Source organism: Syngnathus typhle, linkage group LG1 (assembly GCF_033458585.1).
Source record: "Syngnathus typhle isolate RoL2023-S1 ecotype Sweden linkage group LG1, RoL_Styp_1.0, whole genome shotgun sequence".
In the NCBI taxonomy this organism is placed as follows: domain Eukaryota; kingdom Metazoa; phylum Chordata; class Actinopteri; order Syngnathiformes; family Syngnathidae; genus Syngnathus; species Syngnathus typhle.
Window position 1 is genome coordinate 18,678,677 of NC_083738.1, and position 23,294 is coordinate 18,701,970.

At 44.3% G+C, this 23,294-nt stretch overlaps 3 protein-coding genes across 6 annotated transcripts; all 3 read left to right on the plus strand.

Annotated features, from left to right (window-relative positions):
- Positions 1-516: 516 nt before the first annotated feature.
- zgc:66447 (SLAIN motif-containing protein-like) lies at positions 517-10,095 on the plus strand. Of its 3 annotated transcripts, none has more exons than XM_061290929.1 (9): positions 517-1,055; positions 1,139-1,740; positions 3,765-3,901; positions 4,544-4,666; positions 6,472-6,612; positions 6,826-7,155; positions 7,278-7,421; positions 8,080-8,365; positions 9,185-10,095. In XM_061290929.1, exons 2-9 carry the CDS (start codon positions 1,145-1,147, stop codon positions 9,237-9,239), a joined length of 1,812 nt encoding a protein of 603 aa, XP_061146913.1. In that variant the 5' UTR covers positions 517-1,055; positions 1,139-1,144; the 3' UTR covers positions 9,240-10,095. The 3 variants fall into 3 exon arrangements, with proteins under 3 accessions (XP_061146913.1, XP_061146932.1, XP_061146922.1); XM_061290948.1 differs by having other exon boundaries at positions 517-789; positions 1,080-1,740; XM_061290938.1 differs by having other exon boundaries at positions 517-789.
- Positions 10,096-10,445: 350 nt separating this feature from the next.
- Positions 10,446-16,928, plus strand: znf711 (zinc finger protein 711). Of its 2 annotated transcripts, none has more exons than XM_061290908.1 (8): positions 10,446-10,612; positions 11,606-11,684; positions 11,795-11,907; positions 12,634-13,461; positions 13,542-13,688; positions 13,770-13,952; positions 14,088-14,222; positions 14,321-16,928. In XM_061290908.1, exons 3-8 carry the CDS (start codon positions 11,829-11,831, stop codon positions 15,499-15,501), a joined length of 2,553 nt encoding a protein of 850 aa, XP_061146892.1. In that variant the 5' UTR covers positions 10,446-10,612; positions 11,606-11,684; positions 11,795-11,828; the 3' UTR covers positions 15,502-16,928. The 2 variants fall into 2 exon arrangements, with proteins under 2 accessions (XP_061146892.1, XP_061146900.1); XM_061290916.1 differs by having other exon boundaries at positions 11,664-11,684.
- Positions 16,929-20,436: 3,508 nt separating this feature from the next.
- On the plus strand, positions 20,437-23,091 carry kctd12b (potassium channel tetramerisation domain containing 12b). Its single transcript, XM_061290958.1, has one exon. The coding sequence runs from the start codon at positions 20,931-20,933 to the stop codon at positions 21,780-21,782; it is 852 nt and encodes a 283-aa protein (XP_061146942.1). The 5' UTR covers positions 20,437-20,930; the 3' UTR covers positions 21,783-23,091.
- Positions 23,092-23,294: the final 203 nt, after the last annotated feature.

Here is a 23,294-nt window from a genome sequence, read left to right on the forward strand (position 1 = left end):
AATAAAACAAACTTTCACAAACACACAGTCCTCAATTGCAATTACTACAGTTACAACTTGAATTGGAAAGCCCGCGACCCCCGTGGGGACAAGTAGTACAGAAAATGGATAGATTGATGTATTGGAAATAATTTCTATACATATTAAAGGCTTTAAAGTCCATTACCAATATAATGTATCTTTTGTCACAGCAGTAGCGGAACTTTTTTGACATGACTCGTGAAATACGATGGGTGTTTTTGCTGTGACACAACTTGTCCCATAATTTAACTAATGCATTAAAAAATATTTTGATACAGTTCAGTGTTTTTTGACAGCGTAAATAATTCAGGGTTTGTTTTGCTTTGAGCAATAATGATTTACTACTGCAGAAGTAAAGAAAGTTTTGATCTCAATCGTGGAACATAGAAAGTATCTCAGCAAACTGAAGTTAACAGCGTCACCTAGCGGCTGTAAAACAACAGCCTATTCACCGTTACTGCGTCCCTCCAGTAGGGGGCGCCCGGAAACAACGAAAGAACTCTCGGGGGAGGCTCTGTATGCTAACGAAAGTCCGTCAACAAGCTAGTTAGCGACGAGCGATATGACTTAGAACCAGTGAAGCCTCGCTGGCATTACAACATGGACATGAAGTGAGAACAAAAGGCTTTTACGCGACCGTTAGTCAGCGGCTCGGGACTCACTGGCTCATTCATGCGGTCTCTTGTGTTCCGGGGAGTTGTTTGAGCTCGGAGTGGCGGCCGTCGGGCAGTCGTTACGGCTCGCAAGGACAACACGGAACACTCACCGGTACGGTTGTTTTGCTCGTAGCATATGCTAGCCCTGTTAACGTCAACCAGCGTATGAGCTAGTTGTTACTCTGTTACTTCGCTGCAGCAATGATGGCGCATTATATAGCATTTTTTGTTCCGCGTTGTGTCTCGAAAATATGAACCAGTAGAAGGAGTTGCTGAGTATGAACGGCTTGTTCCACATGGCTCGTTTGAAGAGCGTTCGACATCCATGTATGTTCTGATAAATTTGTTGTATGTGAAACCGACAAGAGAGGAGTCAAAGCAAGTATTCCTTTATTCTTTCAGTAAATAGTCGGCCAGCCTATTATTTATGGTCATGCTAATGTGAGTGCAACTCCCACCAGAGGAGGATGGTGGTTCCCGAAAGCGCCAGCCCGGTACACCAGCCTGATGATGGTAGTCCCCCTGGCCTCACGGAGTGCTCCAATCTTGGGTGCGAGGGGCAAGTGGAGGGAACTCAAGACTTTGCGGATGTGGAGCTGGAGGAGGTTCGAAAGTTGCAAGAACTAGTTCATAGACTGGAGGTCCAGAATGAGACGCTGCGCAACAGGGGAAGCAAGAACATCATCAACCGAGGAGCTAGCAGCGAGAGCAATATCAAAGAGAGTTTCAATTGTGCAGAGGGGAACAGAGACTTGGAGCTGTCACCCCCGCTGGAAAGCTTCAGCAGCGGCGACGACATGTCCCCATTACCAGGTGCCAACAGGCTGGAGGACGAAGAGAATGAAGATGCTGCTGAGGGTGTCGGCTCATGCAGCGGCTTCCTCACGCTGACCTGTAGCGGTGGGTCAGGCCAAAGCCAGACGCCAGACAGCCCCTCGCAAGAGAGCTATGAGAGCGAGACTTTGGCAGAAAGCGATCCACGAATGGAGCAATCGGCTTTGGATGAGGTGGACGTTTTCGATCTGGACGAGGAGTGGGCCCAAGTTGAAGATGAGGACAGTTGGTATGTTTTCTCAACTACACTACACAGCCCGTTAGTGATTGAACAATATGCATAAAAAGCACATCAATGCTGCTTTAATGTCACATTTCATCACTTAGCGTAATCCGAAAGTCTTTGCGCTAAGACGAGTCACATGGGCAGTTGTAGTTGGACCCTTGCAACTGAGATTCTTCCCAAGTGACGATTGTCTAATTTGGCTACTTAGAGTTTTACATCATTCTGAGACATACACAAATGAGCAACACCACAAGCCAGCTTTGACATTTATCAACAAAGGAAGGAAAGCTGCTGGGAGAGATTTCAGAAACAGTTTAGGAGACGTGAATACCGAAAGCTGTTAGTGCTCACTTAAACATAGTTCACACCAAAAAGGAAAACGGATAGCAGAAATTCCCAGACATTATACTTGTTAGACAGGTTTTCTGGAGGGTTATTAAACACCTATTTACGGAACTGAAAATTGATACAGTAACTAACACAAAATAAGACGCCACCTTACAATAAGCCATAGCCAGAGTAACTGTAATGATGTGCCTGACCCCACTCTGAAAGTCAACAACAAAGCACAAGTGCTATAGAAAATGGATAGATATTGTACACTGAAATACAAATAAATTAAATGGGTAAATCATGGCTCAAGATTTGTAAAGAAAAAAAAGTTTGAATTGAAACGTGCTTTTAACAACTTAAAATGTTGTGGTTTAAGCTAGTAGACAGTGACAATATACTGATAAAAAGGTTGTAAAACACTACTTTAGTTTTGTAAGGTTAAGAAAAAAAGGAAAGTGTACTTGAAGGAGTGGCCTCCAAAAGTTTAACGTGTCATATCCTATTGAAATATTTCTTACTGCCAACGTTGGCTGTTTGCTTTCATTTGTTTTGACTGTAGGTCATCTTTTCATTTGCTAATTCTTGTCTTCCAATTTGAATGTACATCATATCATTTCCCAAAGCAGCAATAGAACAGAAAAAAAGGCTCTAAGCAGCCAATTTAGCTACTTAAGAGCCAGCCAGCCCGTTCCCGCCTTATTTCATCATTAGCCATACCATATGTGCTTTGGAGGCGCATCATAGCCAAAAGAGCCAGTAATCCCGGTAGGAGCATAATCTGAGCTGGTTTGGCCTGGCCGCTGCCGCGTGGATAAACTGCTTTGAGTGGGATTGCGCAGCATGTGACACAGGGCCCCAACTGTGACCGGATTGCATTTGGGACAGAAACACTGGCGCGAAAGGGGGCTGTTCGAGCTCTGGGGAATGTGGGGGGGCCAATCGTCACACAGGACGAGTTGAAGTCACAGTTGGCTGTGCAGAACAACATAATTGTTAAAATGACGACACGTGTATTTTGAACGATTACTCGGATGCGACGCAGTGCGTTTTTGCAAACCCTAACTCAAACCGGATGAAGATGATCATGCGCAAATTCCGCAGTTTCGAGTGCACAAACAGACCACCAAAGGGAGAAGCCGCGGGATATGCGACCTGAATATTTCTCCTTGTGTTGTTGCTCATTGCGCTGGGAATCGTGCGCCTTTGTTTTTGTCCGATGGGAAGATGAATTGTGGTCAAATCTGGTTCTGAACCAGTTGATCCGCGTCCTTTGTGTACACACCTCAAAGGATCGGCCCGTGAGAGCGTCACTTGAAAGCTTCTGGCTGTTTGTCTTCCCTGTGAAAACCCTGCACCTGTGACAGCATTAAAAAAATGCATTACAAACACATAACCACACAGGAGGTTGCTTAAACATGGCTTCCTTTTGAGGTATTTTTTTTAATCAACACCCAGGCCTCAATTAGACATCCTTGTTATCTTACTTGAATGCGAGGTATTTTTTTCCCTGAACATTTTTGCTCCCTTACATTTTCTCCAAGCCATGAAAATACAACCGTGTGCCTGGCATTCAGTTGTTGTTTTTTTGCCCTGTTTGAAATGCCCTCCACACACCACTGCTGCACTGAGTATTGTCCCACCTCTATTCCCCACTCCTTTATTTTGCTCTGATGGGTTTTCTTTGTCGTCAACAGGTTATATGTGTTGCCGAAAAAACAAGTATCGGACGCAGGTTCCGAGTCGCCCTTGAAGTGGTGTCGGCAAGTTTTGGACCACCCCAGTCCAGAGACGGAGAAGGCATGCCGAACCCTAATCAACCGTTTGGACCAGAGTACGGCTTTCACTTGTTACATTTGAACACATTTTGAGCAGGGGAAAAAAAAAAGTCCTGATGTTTTGTGAAGTTGCCTCCTCTTTAAACGTCTCATCCAAAATGCTCCTTTCATCATTTTAGCTTTGTGCAGCTTCTACTTTCAGCTCTCTGCAGAGCCCAAACAAACCCGCTATTCATCGCAGAGCAAAGGGACTCAGAAAGTTATGCTCTGGGTTGGGTCACTCACTTAGGGCCAACTTTCCTTTTTAAATGGTAGGAATAGAAGTCAAACTGCATGTTTTGGCAAAGCATAGATGCTATTTAGGCGTCAGCAGTAACGCTGACAGTCTCAAATTCTACTGCATCACTTTACTGTTCTACATTTCACATATAGTGGGAGTAAAAGTGGGGATGTGAAAGTATGTCACCTCAATAGACATCTCATTCTTTCCCCTTAAAAAAAATTGTTTGAAAAAAAAAATGAAACAGTCTTTCAGATGAATTCAAGTGTGGAGGTTTACCATTTTCTTTCTGCGTCTTTTGTGACTTAAAACCCCACGCGTAACCTCCAAGTTATCCATTACACATTGTCCCACCTTAACTTTTCTTTCTGTCCTCCACAATATGTCATCCAATCTGTGGTTTCCTGTTGCCCCACAGCATCCCGCTGGAGGAACATGTACAGCAGCCCGTCGGCAGAGGCAGGCCCGGCAGGCTCAGGCCCGATTTCTCCTGGGTACCACAAATCAACTAACAAATCTCTACTAACCTGTGGCAGCTCAGGTATGGCATGACATTAACACGTTGTGCTCCCCATGTTCTCAACAACACTACCAGCGGGACTGATGTCAGTTTATTTATTTTTTTTTTTGCTGGGAAGTGGGTCACTTGTCATGTGTGCACTAATGTGTCAATAATTGGTCCACTCAGGGGCTTTTTGCATGTTTTACTGGGTCAGCTATAAATCACATGTACTCTATATATTTGCCAAGCTTTTTTAATGGCCCAACATAAGCAGTGGTTGATGCTATGATCTCAAGGTAAACCCAGGAGAAAAAAAAACCCCGAAGAATAATTACAGAAAATATATAACGTTATTAACATTATGGAATGAGCAGGCTAACTGGTGGGACATCAAAGGTCCGTCGGTACAATTCCAATTTTTAAAACGTTAACTAGCTATCCAGGGAGTTTCTAAAGTAACATTTTTACCTCAAAGACCTAATGACGATGAGGAATCGGCTGTCAGATGTACCTCATCAACTGTCCCACATATGAACCGGCAAATTCCAAGCTAAATTACATATACAAATGAAACAGTGAGAACATGTGACGGTGCAGAGAGCAGCTAACATTAGCAGTACACATCTTCACTCACCGTTTTGTCATGACAAACGACACCAGCCAAGGAGATTGAAATGCACAGCAGACAATTCTTTAGGCGAGAGTCCTCAAACAGGTCTGTTGGCAAGAGGAACAAAAACAGGAAGTAGAAAAGTGTACAAAAAATTGGAATAGCTGCCAATAGTTGCGACTTGTAAAAACAATAACCATTGTCACTTACATTTTGAGGTAATCATTGTAGCTGGCAAAACAGTCTACAGTCCCACTCTAAATGAAAATTAAAATCCTATAAACTGTCAATTTCTGTCCCGGTGGTGGTGATAGGATTTCATTAGAGCCAGAATATTAGCAAGTATGTGTGATTTATACTTTGGTGGGTGTTTCAACATGAATGAAATGTACTTCAATTCTGTCTTTGATTTGATGGGTGTTACATTTGCTCTCCTGATTTTCCTGACATTTTCTCTCACGTTGCTAATTTTGTTGTCAAAGCCTGTAAGTGTTTTTGCATGGCTTATGGTGTGGTTGGTGATCCACGACAATCACAAACTTGTGACCAGGCAGCTTTTCCTGGGTTGTCTCATATGTCAAATCAGATTCCTCTCGTTTTTCATTGCCTACAAATACATTAGCTGCAAAGGTTAACATACTAGATACCTGTCAGGAAACAAACAGCCAATCAATGTTTTTTTTATATTGCCTTTTGTTTGAACTAAAATGCTTCCAGCACATTCTTGTTGTCTTATTGTTATTGGCCATCAAGTAAAATGAACCGCATCCATGAACTTCTGTCATGAGTAGTTTGACAAATGCGAAAGGCACGCGCTCTTTTGCGATGTGTTCAGCTCGCGCAAGGCTGATTATGTGCTAATTGTGAAAATGCCTCTTCAGTCGGAGCATTAAGGCTTTAATGGTACTAAACCTTCATAATCTTCACAGACTGAAACACCTGTTGTTTTTCTTAGTTTTCAAAATTGACATTGGTTTCTGACGTCATCCACATTTTGTCCCAGGGAAGCTGTGATTTGTGCAGATCCGTTTTTCTCCATTGCAAAATTGTTGCCATTATCAAGGCAACATTAATTGCACATACTCTCATTTACGTCAGCAAGTAAAAAAAGGGAACGATATAATGTATATAATATTGACATACACAAGGGCTTTCCTGGGGATCACAAGCCAAACGTCTCTTTAGCTGACTAAATCCAACATGTTTGTTTTCATACATGATCGCCACCTGATAGGTGTCTCGGGTGTGCCCTCGGCCCTGAGCTCTCAGTCTTCCATAGACAGCGAGCTCAGTACTTCAGATGACTCCATCTCCATGGGTTATAAACTGCAGGATCTCACTGATGTCCAGATCATGGCTCGTCTACAAGAAGAGAGTGAGTAGAGAATTGAGCCTGTCTCGACAATACCTTTGCGAAGACATAATCTAACAAAATACATACACTCGTGCTGTTAACATGGCCATGAGGGGGGGGGGAAGCAGAAAACTCCAGCACTGCAGTTGGCGCAGTTTATGTTAGCACATTAAGATTTTGTTTGTTTTCTAAATGCAAAATAAAATGATTCAAGTTGTCTATTTTCGATATCAGGTCTGAGGCAGGATTACGCTTCCAGTTCAGCGTCTGCATCGCGTCGCAGCTCGACAACGTCCCTTCAATCCCTTCGCCGGGGCGGCACCTACAGCGACCAGGAATTTGACAACTACAGCCTGGACGACGAAGACGATGAATTCAGTCCTATGCCCCAGCAACGCCACCGCTTCACCCCCTCGCCCTTGGGCTCACCTCGATGTTTGTCGCCCTCAACTTCCAACCACGGTCAGGAACACAGCAGCAGACTCGGGGCCCCTCGCACAAGAACCCCCAGACGTTCTCTTCAAGGCCCCAGTGCAGAGCTTCTTAAGTTTGCCAAGAGTGAGGGTATGTCAAAAAAAAAAGTTTTGTTTCTTGAAGCTTATATTTGGATGTGTGTGCCATCATTTGAGTCAAGGTGATGACGTCCAAGACTTGTTGCTTCATGTGTCGTCAACCTGTGGTTCCAGAAGAGTTGAGGCACAGCATGCCTAACCTGGCCCCACGCACCAGCCTACGTTCCCTGGAGGCAGTCAGAAACAGCCGCAGCATGGAGGCTAACCTCCAGAGCTCTGGCAACCGCATGTCGCACCTGACTCCCTCCCCCTCCTCAGGTAACCCCCATCCTCTTTTCCCTGGACTCTTCGTCTTATTGAATGGCATGCGCCTGTCGTACAAGCTATGCCTCAGCATGCCTGCTTCCATTCCACCACCCTGCTGCCACTTCCAACTCTGTTTCAGTTATTGGAATTAGGACGCCAACGGTAGACTCTCCATGTGTTGTTATCAGAGGAAAAAAAGATAAGCAGTAAGTCTCAGTCTTATCTGAGAGCTGTGAAAGCAATATACTATATTACTCTATTGACCTTAGATACCACACTTTCTTTAAAGTTCCCTAAAGTGGGTGTCATCACGGTGTCCATGGGTTCCAGGTTGCGAGTACCACATAAAATAGTTTTACATACAGAGTACAGTTCACGAAGTACAGCCACAATTGATGGCGTCCAAAAAGTAGAGCCTTAAGATAAATTTTGATAAAGCTCTAGTACTGAAAAGCATTTGATGCTGCAAGGCTCTTTAATCTTGCATCTTTGCGATATGCCTCGAATAACATCCCTTATCTGACAATGTCACTTCCCTGCTTATCAAACCTGTTTTTCCCCCCATGTCAAAACTATTTTGTGCCACAGATTTTTTTTTTCCCCCCTGTCCTCAGTCTGCACTTCCTTATCGACCCACCACTGACAAACACTTGTTTCTTGTTTACTGAAGGTATGGCAGGTAGTCGCCTGCGCAGCAATGGCCAGTCTCCACTTTCTCTGCGGGCTCCAGTTAAAGCTGTCACCCCCGTGGGATCAATGGCATCCCGTCAACCTTCCAGAGGTCTGCCTGTGATCCAAGCACCACCTGCTTCGGGGGCTCGCCGGGCTCAGCAAGCTGGCTCTGCTAATGGCGGATCCTACATACCAGGCAGAGGGTCCGCTGGCGCCGGGCGGACCCCTATTGGCCGAGGACACTCTGTGCCCACCAGAAGTAAACTATCACAGCCGACCAGAAGGTTAGCGCTATAAAGTACAACACTACTTCAATTGAAAAATCTGTTCTATAACGGTGCCTGACATCCAAGTAATTTTATTTTTAAACAATGTTTCCCTAAAGAAGATTCTTTGAGGAGGGATTATTTAGCTCCAAACTTGAGCTGTTGCAATCACAAAACCTATAACCTGACAAATGTTTTTTGTGAAGTCATACGAGTACTAAGAAAAGCTAACCACTGTATGATAAAATCAAAGTCAAAGTAAAACTACCCAGCCTTTGAAGACAGCCGACAGGAGTAATGAAAACAGCAATGTGTTTGAGCAATATTGTCACCTAGTGGCATTTTATAGACATTGCTGGACTTAATATGTGCGTCATAACTTGAAGCTTGTAACGGTCATTTCATTACAGTTGCTCATGTTCATGCCATAGTAAGTCAGTTCCTGTTTTGTTCTCATTCCACTGACCACTTTGCTGATACTGGTTGTCTTCTGAGGTGGCAACATGTGCAAAACACATTTGCTGCATGATCTGAAGTATCACGAGGAAGCCTTGTTACATGATGACTGTTGGACGTCTGCCAACTCCAGATTATTTTGGTTGAACTCTAAATCATGCAACTTGTGAGACATTTGTCTTTTAAAATTCTGTCTCTTTGTTTTCGGCGGTGAATATGGGAAGGTTGTTATCCTACTTCTGAATTGCAAAGTCTCTAACCCCCTGTTTATGATGTCATCCCATTGTTGCACTTTTGACACTTGTAATAAAATGTAGTTTGCTAACCGTCCAACCTGTGAACAAAGGCAATAAAGACTTTTTTGTTGAATTTTGTCAACAGGTCGTTGGGCATGGCGAAAATCTCCGATGAATCCTGGAAAGATGGCTGCTACTGAATTCTGATACCCGACAAAGGTGTTTCCTGCTGCAATCTTTGCTTGACCTTTTCTCAGTGACACCTTACCAAAAAAAAAAACCTGTAGACTGGATGTCGTCAAGACTTGTCTCTTTATCCCGCATGAAGCATTGACAACAATACCCGGCATGGCTCGGTTGGCAAATAAAAAGGGCACACTCCTACAAATGTTATATGGACAATCTCAAGAGCTTCCAGATTTGTTCGGGTCCATTTTACTTATTTTTCTATGGTAATTGTGAGAAACTGCTGTAATTTCCATTAATTGTAATTGCTTTTGATGTTATTGATATGAAGGAAAAAAAAAAAAAAAAGGAAGTTCATTTTCTGTGTGAATTCATGCTAGATGTTGGCACTATTGTAACGCATGCCTGGTAATTTTTTTGTGTGTTTCCATTCTAATTGGTTATGTAACTGTTCTCTGACAATTTTGTCTGTTCTGTGTCGCACAATCTGAACATTTCTGAATGCTGGCATTGTTCACGTTGAGATTATCATCAGATTTCTGTTTACATTGTAAACTGCAGCACTATCACACTGCCCTCATTGATATTTAAAATTATATATATATATACATATACAGTTTGTGCCAAGATGCATTTGAGCTGCAACAACTTTTCTAAATCTCCGACCATCAAGACTACCATTACTTAAATGCATTTCTATTGCATATCCATTAATGTATTGGGATGTGTAGTGTTTTGGAAGCTACTGAAATTAAAATTGTTTATGCAATACAGGCCTCCTTGCCTAAGGACAGCCTTCACTCTAATGTAGAGAACTTTTGAAAATAAACTAGAATAAAAATGTATAATAAAGCTTGGTCTAAAACGCAATGTGTGTATGCTAGTTCATGTATTTGCTTAAATAGTTTTCACTCTTAGTAGAGTTGGACAAACATAGCAGAACGTTGTCGTTTCCTGGGTGTGTGACTGAAAAAAAGCTACCACACCCATCGTCACAAAATGGCCTACAGGCCTCATCTGTGTAAACTAAAACTACTAGTTGGTCATTCGGATTTTTTTAACACTTCGCGTGGTAATACCCACGTTTAGTTCGCAAGCATAGTGCGCATAATGTGTTCCCATTAAAAGAATGTTAGAGTAACTACTCTCTTATGCATGACGCAAATAGTAAGGGATCAGCGGTAAACGAGGCCACGCATTGTCTGCCCCCCGCCCTCCCTCTGCTTGTCAGGAAGCAAGCTGATTGGCCGAGGCCTAGCAAAGAGTGCCCGGGGATCCAAAACTGCAGGCCGCACTTAGCTTACCGTCAAAAATAAACCAAATACATTAATAGACAAAACGGAGGAGGGGGAGAAACACCAAAAGAGTCCGAAGACGACGTTATCAGGTAAATTCGCTTCGGACCAACCCGAATGGAGTGGGGTTTAATTCGCAAGGGCCCAGTCGGCCGTAGCGGGCCTCTTTGAGCCTCGTGGAAAAAACAACACGGACATAATGCGGCACAAGGCGGCGCCACTTAGCTTAGCATGATAGCTAGCCAGACGGGCGCGTTGTTTCAAGCAAACATCAAATGGATACATTTTGACACGTTAGTTCGTCGCCTTCTACGGCGACGCTGTTATCCTTGCACCGCAGCGAGTGTGCAAAGTCGGAGTGTGTGCTATTAACGCTGCTAACGAGCGTAGACGCTTAGCCGTGATGCTAAAACAAAATGGCGCTGGGCGGATCCGTTGTAGCTCGTTAGCTAGTTAGCCCCACTGGGTGGTAAGCAAGCGGTAGCCAGCCTTTATGAAGGCATTGCATAACGTCTGCAGTACATTAAGCATTGCCGAAATTCTGGCATATTTACTCGCCAAAATAAAACTATGGCTACACTGTTACATGCATATCAACTGGAAAATGTGGGCATTAAACGCACTTGAGCTAAGGCGTCGGATTTTTATTTTTCTTGGTATTGAGCAGTGACGTGACGACAGTGCATTTCCTCCCCCTGATAACATTGCGGAGGACTCCCACAGTGGTTACACTGGCGGGCTAGTCCTGCCCACCTACGGGGCAATTCCCTTTCCTCAAATGGAGACCTCGCCATCTGGCTCAACTGCTCCAGGTGTACAGTTGAATGCACCAGGTTAAGGATGCCTGTAATACTATTGCATGGCATAGGACGGAGCTAGTCGTCAATAACATGTCCATCCCACTTTCTGAGTGCTCTCCAGTGTGTTTCTTGCAACGTAATTACCTCTGACGCATACATCTTTCGGGAATATTGAATTGGAAAACACATTATTATTATTATGATGATGATGATGATGATGATCATTATCATTGATCCAAATGTTGTGTACTGTAACTACTAATGGCTGTGCTTTGTTTTTACCAGAGGGATCAATTGCATTGGTGGGAAGTAACACATCTAATATGCTGTTTTTATTTTATAGTTCTGCGCATCAAATGTGAAGGTATTTAATGTATCATATATCCATATACTGTATATGTATTGTTTTTATGATGCATGACACTTTTACCAACTACTTGATCACTCACACCTCTCATGATTAATATCTTCTAGTTTTCAGGCGGTTTTGTTTTTGCCGGTGTTAAACATGGACCAAGGAGGCGGTGTGTTGGAGTTACACACACAGGAGCTGAAGATGCCCCACGCTATGATCATGCAAGACTTTGGTGGGTGGTAATGTGCATTTAATTAAGTGTTTTAGCAAATTATTCTGGAGCAGAAATTGCCACAGTTATAAAACCTCAATCTCACAATGTTTACAAAGCAGTTGAAAAACAACCACCGCTGCATACAAAGTGCCGTACATGGAAAAAAATAAAATAAAAAAAGACAGTTAAAACAATATTTTAGACATCAAAGCAGTAAACACAATAAAACTGTAAAAGAATAAAAACAAATGTGTTGAGAGGATTCATAAAGATGGACATAAAAATAAAAGTATAAATAAGTAAATATCTGAGTTCTGTAGTCATTCACATAAAAACGCATTGATTATCCTTTTGTGTTCAGTCAAAAAATGACATGTGTAAACGTCGTTTACTGTGGAAAGCAGTCATCTGCAGTCTTTGCCTATTTTTTGACAAATAGATACCCAGTAACTGAATTATGATCAGTTTGGGGCGGGGGGGCTACATAGGCTCCAGCTCAATTTTGACCCTAATGAGGACAAACCGTATGGAAATCAATCAGATGGATAATTATATATGTATAAGCGAAAGATAACTATGCTTATATTATGTTCATTAATACTCAATTGACTAAGCATGAATAAAAGCAGGTAATAAACACTGTTGTTAGTGATGCGCCTCACAATAAAGATTTTTTGAAACTCTTACTGTCTGTCATACAAGAACAAAATGAAATGTAGATGTCATTCATTCTCGTTTTAACAGTTGCAGGGATGGGTGGCTTGGCACACATTGACGGCGATCACATCGTGGTGTCTGTGCCAGAGGGCATGCTTCTTTCTGATGTGATGACGGACGAGGGCATCCTCCTGGAGCACGGCCTGGAGGTGGAGGGTCTGGAGACTCAGGTCGTCGAAGGCCTGGAAACTGAAGTTGTCGAAGGTTTACACGCAGATGTCGAGGGTCTGGAGGCAGAGGTGGTTGATGGGCTACAGACAGAAGTGGTAGAGCTGGAGGCTCAGGTTGTGGAAGGCCTAGAAGGAGAAGTCGAGGTGGAGGGTCTTGAGGCACATGTAGTCGAAGGACTGGAAACCGAAGTCGATGTGGAGGACCTGGAAGCTCATGTTGTTGAGGGCCTTGAGGAGGAAGTGGAAGTGGAGGGCTTGGAAGCGGAGGTTGTGGAGGGTCTGGAGGTGGACGTCGAAAGCCTGCGCTCTCAGGACGTAGACGGCCATCAAATCGGCAATGAGGACATGGTTCACTCAGAACATAGTGTGATCATGCCGGAAAACATCCTAGGAACCGAGGTTGCGATAGAAGCGGCTTTAGAACACCACCACGTGCTAACCTCAGACCTTATCCAGGATGCCAACCACCACGATGACATGTCAGACCAGGTGTTTGTTGCAGAGCTTCTCTCGGACCACCAAGATAACACTCTAGACCATCAACTTGTCGCAGAGGGCTTGATGGTGACAGAAGCCAATGCGGAGACCATCATTCATCAGCAACTTCCATCTGAGGGGGTTCCCCTGCAGATGGATGAAGACGATGACGGCAGAAGCAGCTCCGAAGATTACCTCATGATCTCCCGTAGGATCGCCGTCGGTCTCAGACAGTGTTTCTAGTTGTGTCTGTCCGTGTTTTTGAGGTTGGATCTTTTTGCCATTTAGTGGATGAGGTGGGAGAGAAGCTGGACATAGGAGACACCCCTCTTGAGATTAGCACTGAGGTGATGGAAGACAAGGACTGCAAGGAAGACTCTACCGCAGAAGTCATCAAAGTCTACATTTTCAAGGCTGAGGCAGATGATGATTTGGGCAAGTCGTTAAACTAGTGGATGGAATGTTTTACGTGAGTGTTGATTAGAATTAACCCGACCCTCCACCTTGTTTTTCTAGGTGGAACAGAAGTGATAACTGAGGATGATTATCAAAATGGCCACCCCGATCTTGAAGCCGCTTCATCTGGAAGACTCGGAGTTGGCCGTGACAAGATGGTCTACATGGCAGTCAAGAAGCAGCCCAAAATTGAAGAGGACGACGACGACGAGGACAGTGATGATGATGATGATGATGACATCAGTATGTTCTTGTGGTTCTGTCTCAAAAGCTTTTTCTGCTGTTTCATAGACTAGATAGTTGGACGGCTCCACATATCAAATAGATTGAGCCGTAGACGTAAGTGTGTTGATGATGTTCTCTGCTGGATTTGTGCAGGTAAGACTATAGATCAAGTCAAGAATGGCACAGCGACACCATTTCTTCAAATTCGAGAGGGTTTACCCCCAAACCGTGTCCTCAAACCCAAAGCCAAGAAAAAGAAGAAAGGGGACATTAGGCAGTGTCAAACTGGTAAGAGCTCTATGCACGCCCTCCTCTTGCCTTTTGATATGGTAACGCTTTGGTGACGGGCCAAATAAACGTGCGTTTCCCCCAAATGCCTATTTCAGCTGTCATCATTGGGCCCGATGGCATGCCCCTGACAGTCTACCCATGCCACATATGCGGAAAGAAGTTCCGCTCACGAGGCTTCCTCAAATGCCACATGAAAAACCACCCGGACCACCTTTTAAAGAAGAAGTACCAATGTACAGACTGTGACTTCACCACCAACAAGAAGATCAGTTTCCACAACCATTTGGAGAGTCACAAGCTGCTGAGCCACAACAGCGAGCGCTCCCCGGAATACACGGAGTACGCCCGGCGCTATCATGAGTCCAGCCCGCTGGGCTCCGACAAGCTCATCGTCAAGGACCGCGAGACCAAGCTGCATCACTGCAAGTATTGCGACTACGAAACGGCAGAGCAGGGCCTTCTCAATCGCCACCTGCTGGCCGTGCACAGCAAGAACTTTGCGCACGTGTGCGTTGAGTGCGCCAAAGGGTTTCGCCACCCGTCCGAGCTAAAGAAACACATGCGGACCCACACGGGTGAGAAGCCCTATCACTGTCCGCACTGCGAATTTCGCTGTGCGGATCAGTCCAACCTTAAGACTCACATCAAAAGCAAGCATGGCGCAGACCTGCCCTTCAAGTGCAGCCACTGCCCGCAGGCGTACGCAGACGCACGGGAACTCCAGCGTCACATAGAGATGGTGCAAGGTCACAAGACGCACCAGTGTCCACACTGCGAACACAAGAGCACCAACTCCAGTGACCTGAAACGACACATCATCTCCGTGCACACCAAAGACTTTCCCCACCAGTGCGACGTGTGTGAGAAAGGCTTTCACAGGCCCTCCGAGTTGAAGAAGCACGCTGAGACGCACAAAGGGAGCAAGGTGCACCAGTGCCGGCACTGTAACTTCAACGCCCCTGACACGTTCACCCTGAGTCGCCATATTCTTTCCCTGCACACAAAGGAACTCCCGTTTAAGTGCAAGCGATGTCGGCGAGGCTTTCGGCAGCCGGCGGAGCTGAAGAAGCACATGAAGACGCACAGCGGCAGGAAAGTCTATCAGTGCCAGTATTGTGAGTACAACAGTACGGACGCTTCGGGTTTCAAGCGGCATGTCATCTCCATTCACACCAAGGACTACCCCCACCGCTGCGACTACTGCACCAAGGGCTTCAGGAGGCCTTCGGAGAAGAGCCAACACATAGCCAGACACCACAAAGACATGTTAATGTAACATCATCACACTTAAGCCCCCCCCACACACACACACCCACACACACACACCTACCCCTGTACATCGGTGTCACGCACGCTGAGGTAATTTTAGTGTATTCAAAATTAAATGCTATAGGCTGTTGAAGGCAACAACATAATTGCCATTCTGTGTTGTCATGGGTATAAAACGCCACCTAATGCCAGAACATGTTTTAGATGGGAGTAAAATCTTAAAAAAGACATAAAAAATGTGACAGTGCGCACTAAGTGGGACAAGTGTAAATTGTGTTTGTTTGTTTTTCTGGAAAAAAATCACGCAAGGACATATATTCAGGGTTTCAAATGTCTATTTTTATACCCACTCAAGAATAACTCTTGTCAAATCAAAAACGCCGGTTTAAGAGCATCAGTTCGGTTTTCCTCCATACTACCACTTAGTATCTTTATGAATCACCTTTTAGCTCGACATTTGTTTTCACTGCCGCGTGTTGCACCATTCTCAAGATCCGAGAAAGCATTTTAGTAATGTTGACTGACATACATGACGCACCTTAGCCCACGGTTTTATTCCCACCTTTTTGCATTTCCCCCAAATCGTGTGTGATATGACCACAATCTGTTCAAAATGTATTAAAAGATAAATCAGGGTTTCAGGACTGATCAGCTCAGTCAAGTCTAACAGAACATGATTAAGGTGGTGCTACATTATTAGTTTTGGTTTTGAATTGGATGAATGGTTAGCTTCGTGATTGCTAACCACTTGGTGGTTACCTGCGACTAAGATATTGATCATGTTACCTATGACACAGGTATGCCCAGCCAACAATACAGTTGCAATCATGCCTTACATCTGATGTTTTTTTCTCTTAAGCACTGATGGACTCAGCCAATCTGAAAATTAGTGTTGTTGTTGTTGTTTTGTAACTCAAACATACTGTATCAATACCATTCTCTCAGAGATTGTGGTTGAGTCAGTAGAAGGCACTTTATTTTTTTTGTATTTTAATTACATGTATGGGGTTTGTGTATGTATAAGGATATATATACACAGACTTGTGAGTGGCTAAATGTTATCTATAGCAAGTGGGCACAATACAATTGTGGAAAGTGGTGGGTGAAACAATTTAATGTTCTGTTCCATGGCAAAGTGTTTGGGTTTTGTGTTTGTGCTCACTAACAAGTTTCCCAGACCCTCATCCCACTGTCCTTCCTATATGTAAACCTAGCCCAATCCCACATTGAGGATTATACTCTTGTCAGTGGTCATAATGGCATTAGTCTATCAAGTATGCACATATGCCGTCTCCATAAAATTGTGGTAGCCTATACGTATACTAAAATCCCTGCATTTCATGTAACTTAGTATACTATATTTCCTTTCAGTCCGATTGTGGATAAACTACTGGTGGGGAAGAAACCAAAATAAAAATAAAATATATCTTTTTATACCTTGTGTTCTTTTGAATAATAAGGGCTCAAATTTAATCCAGTTTAACTATTTTGTCAACTGAATAGTGTGATGGTTAACACCATTACATATATCAGCACGGACTTTTAATGTTGAAAAAACAGATTATGTTACAAAATGGCTATTATGTTATTGCATTTAATATTGTAATATTTCTAGAAATAGTTCAAAGCCTCATGGAATGTCGCGCAAGGCATGTATTGTCAAGGATTACATCACCAATTGTGCTTTATTGTGATGCCACGGCAGATGGCTAACAGTGATGGAAAAGAGGTCAAGTGTGCTGTAACCACCGAACTCAGAAATTGGAATCCATTCCTTTTACTTGCTGACCAAGCTAAGATGTGTTTGTATGCAGCATGCCAACACAGCTACCAAGTAATATCTCAAAGACGTCACGAGGTGATATAGGATCATTTGGGTCAGATTATAACAGTTCAGATTATAGGCATCGTAATAGGCACAAACCTTCCCAAAAAGACACAAATTCGACTTAGAGCATGACGCACGTACGTTTTCCGGCAGTTGTGAAAAATATTAGGTTCAGCGCAGTATAAAAAAAAAAAAAAAGACGGAAAGATTTCTTGTCGCCACTAGATGGTGCTATGGTAAAATAACTTGATCATATAGCTATGGCTATAAAGATTTGAAGTTTAAAGCATGTGCAGGGGAGGTAAGGAGAATGTGTTCTTATTGCTTAGTGGGACATCTGAAACGCCACGCTTTCTCAACGTGTATCCCAGGGGTAGCAAAACACTGAAAACAACAACTAAGAACAACACAAAAGGTCCTTCCTGCCCAACAGCATCTGATCCACTCTCGAGCGCTACCACAAATGCCCACTTGGTGCTGCTAACGAGCTAACAGAACACTGCGGTCCACCTTGCCAAATGCTGCAGTCACGTCCAACAAAACACAACATACACTCCACAGTCATTAACCAGAAATGACATCCTCGTCATTAAAAAACCCAGAACAGTGCTAAATCTGTGTTATGCAGCATTTTAAAACCTGACTGGAAACACGCTATGACAGTGGTCCCCAACCACCGGGCCGCGGACCAGTACCAGTCCGTGGGTCACTTGGTGCCGAGCCGCTAAGCCACACAGAAAAAAACAAAAACATTTTTTATTTATTGACGATCAATTAATTCAGGTCAAGACCCTCGTCCCAATCACGTCACATGTTTCCCCAGTCGAGCTAGCAAAATGAGTACGAATTTATTTTGAAAAATATTTTTAAAAATTGGCGATTCAGGTGAAGACGATTGTTTCGGTCACGTGACATGTCACCTGAGTCGAGCCTGCGAAGAAATATTTGGAAAGCTTCTTTGGAAAGGGAAAAAAGCCCAATGAGGAGAATGAAGAAGAAGAAGAGGCTCTAAGAAAAGGAAAGCTGCATTTAAAATAACATTTCTGGAGTCTTACTTAAAATCTAGATTAATCGCCACAAGTGACTGCCGCACCAAACCCACTCTGCATAATATGTGGCGACAGGTTAGCTAACGAGGCAATGAAGCCTTCAAAACCACTTCGGCACATGGTCTCCACAAAAGCGCTGCAAACCCTGCTTCCTTTTCCAACAACCTACCTTTGTGAAGCTGCATATTCTGCGGTTAAAACGATCAAAACAAAGCTGCGGAGCAAATTGGACATCAACAGCACACTTCGGGTGTCATTGTCTCCGATTACGCCTAGATGGGACCGGATCGTTTCTGAGAAACACGCTCAGTGCTCCCACTAATTCAACGTAATGGTGAGTTTTGTTTTTATGTGGTTTATATTAGTTTTTTATGCCAGTCGTATCATTTTATTTAATCGTTTTTATATATTTATTATACATGTGATTTATATACATTTATTTATTTATTTATTTATTTATTTATATGCTCATGCCAAAAATATTTTAGCTTTGCTTTTCTTGAATTGTTGAAATAAAAGGCAGCTTGGAAATGGGTCTAAAATTCAACAGTACACCTTGAGCAATGCAGGTTTCTTTTTCTTGAGCAGCTCGAATGTCGTCCAGCTCCCTGTCACCATGAAAATATGCCTTGCAAATATTTTAAAAGCTTTTAATCGAAGATGCGAATCATAACTGAGACACACGAGTTTACCCTTGCACCATACACGAAAATCGTGACAGCCTATTCACGTTCCAAGAATGTCTCTTGCATTCTGACGTGGTTGCCAATGGCAACCACCACCAAGGCTGCACTGATCAAAACGCCGCTCATAAATCCACCTTTATTTCATTGTGTCAACTCAGAGTTGAGCACGAGAGGCCGTCTTGTAAGGAAGTACAATTGCATGTGATGAGCCACTGTGGCAACTCAATTATGTGCTTGTTTGGAGTCAGCAGAGCATCAAGCCCGCACGCACGCGCGCGCGCGCGCACACACGCGCACGCAGACACGCGCACAAACACACGCACGTCACTGCCTCAGTGCAGGGATGTCCAAACTTTTTCTGCTGACGATCGCATACAGCAAAAATCGAAGGACGCAAGGGCCACTCTTAAATTCTCTGACTTTAAATTATTAAACACGCTAAAACCAATCTATCAAGAAAGTAAATTTGTTTATATAAGATCGATATTAAGGTGGAGGTTTTTCATCGCAACTTAACGTCAAAGATGATAAGAGATGATAAGAAGGGGTGATAAGTTGATGCACATAAATCGGACATTGGGCAAGAAGCCATTTTGTTGCTGAAATTAATTATGTTTTTAGCAGATTTTTTGTTTATTTTTCGTAGTACACAGGTGACTAAGTATAATGTGTACTATACTCATAATACAAAACATTCATATCACAAATCATCTTTGCCCATTGGCATGAATTGACATGCTAAAACTCTGGTCCAACCTATCATTGAAAAAATTCGTAATATTATTTTAATTATAAAACTACCCCTATAATACTTTACAAAAACGAAGTAATGACGTCACTGGAGTACAGTTTTGCCACAGTTTTTGCTTCAGTTTAATGAGGTTTGTGCCCCGGGCCATAGTCACGGAATGAGATGATAAAATTGTGTGCAAAATGCCTGTGCCGTTTATTTGATGCGTTTTACATATTGGTGGTGTTGATTATAATGAATCTATGATGCATTTGCCAGAAGGAAATCCACTAACACGTACGGCTATGCAAGGACAAGTGATTGTCCATTGTCAAGTGGAAGAGTGATTTAATCATTTTAAATCCACAGTCAGCAAAAAAAAAAAAAAAAAAAAAAGAGCTGCCGATTACTCGCAATAGTCAGTTGATTGGTGGCAACGCATCGTTGCGTCATCATGAGTGACACGCGCGGTGTCTTTAATTGTGTCCTTTCCTTCTGAATTTAGAATAAATATTTACTCATCAGGATTGGGCAAGCAATTTTATCTATTCGTTTTTAAGAAACGCTCTAAATGAATAACCGTCAGAAAGTTTTGGTGGGGGTGCTTGCTGCTTGCGCGTCATCGCGTGTGGGCGCGGTTTAGCGAGTGCAATAATGCGCCGCTAAGCCGCTGAAGAGCTCCAGTGTGACACGCGCATGCAGAGGGAGAGTGCAGCGAGCGAACCAGCCGATCACCGCGTAGTGATGGAACGCATTAAGCTCTTCCTCTACACCTTTCTCGTGTCTCATTACTTGTGGAGCGTCGTCTTCATCTTGTGGCTCTTCGTCAACGGGACGCCCGCAGAGCTCACCCACTATGGATTGCTTCATTGAAGTTGGCGAGGACGAGCGCAGAGACACGCGTCTGAGGCGATATGGACCGTTGTGAAAATTTTGCGCTTCCTCATCTGCGAAACCAAGCAGGATTTCCGCAGGATATCCGTTTCACATAACGCTTCACCCTGAAATGCAGAATGTTTAGCGAGTTGTGGTGAAAGCGGCCGTTAGAATAGTGCGTGCGTGACGGCTCTTTCAAAGCAGGCAATCAATTAGGTACAGTCTTGCTAAGTGAACTTTAATTCATCCATTTGGAAGAAGTCAGCCATGGCTCTTCCAGATAGTGGTATATCGGTTGAGGAGGTATCATTCCCGGAGATCATCGAGCTGAATGTCGGCGGTCAGGTGTACATAACGCGCTACTCCACACTCACGAGTGTGCCACACTCTCTTTTGTGGGAAATGTTCAGCCGTAAGTCGGCTAAAGGATTGGCCAGGGACACCAAAGGGCGTTTCTTCGTGGACCGGGACGGCTTTCTTTTCCGCTACATCCTGGACTACATGCGGGACCAGCAGCTGGTCCTTCCAGACCACTTCCCCGAGCGGGGTCGGCTGCAGCGGGAGGCGGAGTTCTTCAACCTTCCCGAGCTGGTCAAACAGTTGGCGCCCAAAATCAGCAAGCAGAACTCGCTGGGCGACGACTGCTGTCAGAGTGACCCGGAGGACTCCTCGCCCGGGGTGGACGCCGCTCGGAATCTGGGGTCGCTCGGCGCGGCGGCGGCAGCCTGCGCCAGCCTGGTGCCCAGCTCCATGGACGGGAAGCGGTCCGGCTTCATCACCATCGGCTACCGTGGCTCGTACACCCTGGGTCGCGACAGCCACACCGATGCCAAATTTCGTCGGGTGGCCCGAATCATGGTCTGCGGGAAGACCTCCCTGGCCAAAGAGGTCTTCGGGGAGACCCTGAACGAGAGCCGCGACCCGGACCGCCCACCGGAGCGCTACACGTCCCGCTACTATCTCAAGTTCACCTTCCTGGAGCAGGCCTTCGACAAGCTGGCCGACGCCGGTTTCCACATGGTGGCCTGTAACTCCACAGGCACCTGCGCCTTTGCCCACGAGCAGACGGACGACAAGATCTGGACCAGCTACACTGAATATGTGTTCTACCGTGAGTGACGCTGTCGAACCACACACCCCTCCCCACCACCTTGTCTGCAAGTGTCCCCTTCCAGCCTCAAGCTGTCTCTCTAGTAGATGTACTGTAGATGTTATGCTTTGGGCTCCACGCAATTCCTCCCATGACCAGTTCCCCACGAGTGACTCTTTCCACCTCCTCCCTCGTCCCCAGACCCCGTCAGCTTGACCCCCCCACCCCACCGCATCTGATCTAGATGTCGTCTTGACCACACTGCAGCTCCCCGTGCAGAAGACGGACCTTCTTTATCCAACCCCTCTTCATATTTCATCTGCCTCTCTGAAAGCACAACTCTTTCTATGATCTAACTTAGTTCACACACAAGCCCCGGGGTATGGGCGTTGCGAAAAAGGGCTTCAAAAAAGTGGCCATCTTGTACTGTGTAATGTCCCTTCTGGCCCAACTCTGTCCTGCTCCTCTGAAATAAATCACCGCCATAATCGGACTTCTTATAAGCCTCGAGGGGGACATGGGAGCTAAAAGAAGCAACATGTCCTGCGTTATCATGTCCTGTATCATGTGACTAGGCTTGTGCCATAGTGGACTTGTCAGTTCTCAGTTGTTGCTTTCAGAGACAATAGAAACAGATAAGAAGGATGCTTCGAGTTTTCTTTTGAGTGCTTAAAAAGTAATGAAAGGCAGAATATAACAAGACCTGGTGGACACAACACAAAGGTTGTACTAGAGTCCACACTGTGCCAAAGGGCCTTTTAGTCGTTTAATCAGCCACCTTAAGCAGGCTGAGAACCCAAAGGGGAAGGCGGTGTTGCGCCACTTGCATCATACTGCTGCTCAATATTTTTTTTTTTTAACATTCCGTCGCTCAGTAACCACCTCGACTGCGCCATGTTTCAACCTCACCTCGGAGGCTCATGTCATGATTTCATTTCAGTATTGTTTGGAGCTGTTACGTAGTTAACGTGAATAGCCAAACGGGAATGGTTGAATTATGCTGTTGTTGGCCCAAATCTGATTATTTCGCTCCGCTGTAGCTAAACCACTGCTCAAGAATTGTCTGCAAATCATGAACATACCTCAGATTACGCCATAACAGCTGCAGCGACAGCTGACAACCCCCAGTTGGCAAAATAGTTTAAGCACACTCGCTTGTAAAATATTAACAAACACTGAGTGTGTATGAGTGCGAGTAAATGGAGTCATCAAGGTTTTTGTCTGACATTTGTTGTGAAATGTATGACGGAACGTCTGCGTTGAAATGTTAGACTCGTCGGTAAAGGCAAAGTGTTCAACTAAAAGATTTGTCAAATAAAGGTTGTTCTTTCTATTTCATATGTATTTTGGATCCAAAATGTTGTCTCGGAATCACATTGACGATTGCCAGCTCAAGCAGGAGAACATTTAGTTTAGTAGCGTTATCATTATTGTCCGCATTCAAATTGCAGGTGAGCTCGGGCCAATCCCAGGTGACTTTGGGACACTTCATACATTCTAAAAACAGTTGGGTAAAAAAAAACAAAAAGTCAATTTCACCC

Coding starts and splice junctions, on each gene's coding strand:
- zgc:66447 (XM_061290929.1), top strand. CDS start 1,145: ATGGTGGTTCCCGAAAGCGCCAGCCCGGTACACCAGCCTGATGATGGT. Junction 4,667..6,471: donor ACTAACCTGTGGCAGCTCAG/GTATGGCATGAC, acceptor GCCACCTGATAG/GTGTCTCGGGTGTGCCCTCG. Junction 6,613..6,825: donor GGCTCGTCTACAAGAAGAGA/GTGAGTAGAGAA, acceptor TTTCGATATCAG/GTCTGAGGCAGGATTACGCT.
- znf711 (XM_061290908.1), top strand. CDS start 11,829: ATGGACCAAGGAGGCGGTGTGTTGGAGTTACACACACAGGAGCTGAAG. Junction 11,908..12,633: donor TATGATCATGCAAGACTTTG/GTGGGTGGTAAT, acceptor TCGTTTTAACAG/TTGCAGGGATGGGTGGCTTG. Junction 14,223..14,320: donor CATTAGGCAGTGTCAAACTG/GTAAGAGCTCTA, acceptor TGCCTATTTCAG/CTGTCATCATTGGGCCCGAT.
- kctd12b (XM_061290958.1), top strand. CDS start 20,931: ATGGCTCTTCCAGATAGTGGTATATCGGTTGAGGAGGTATCATTCCCG.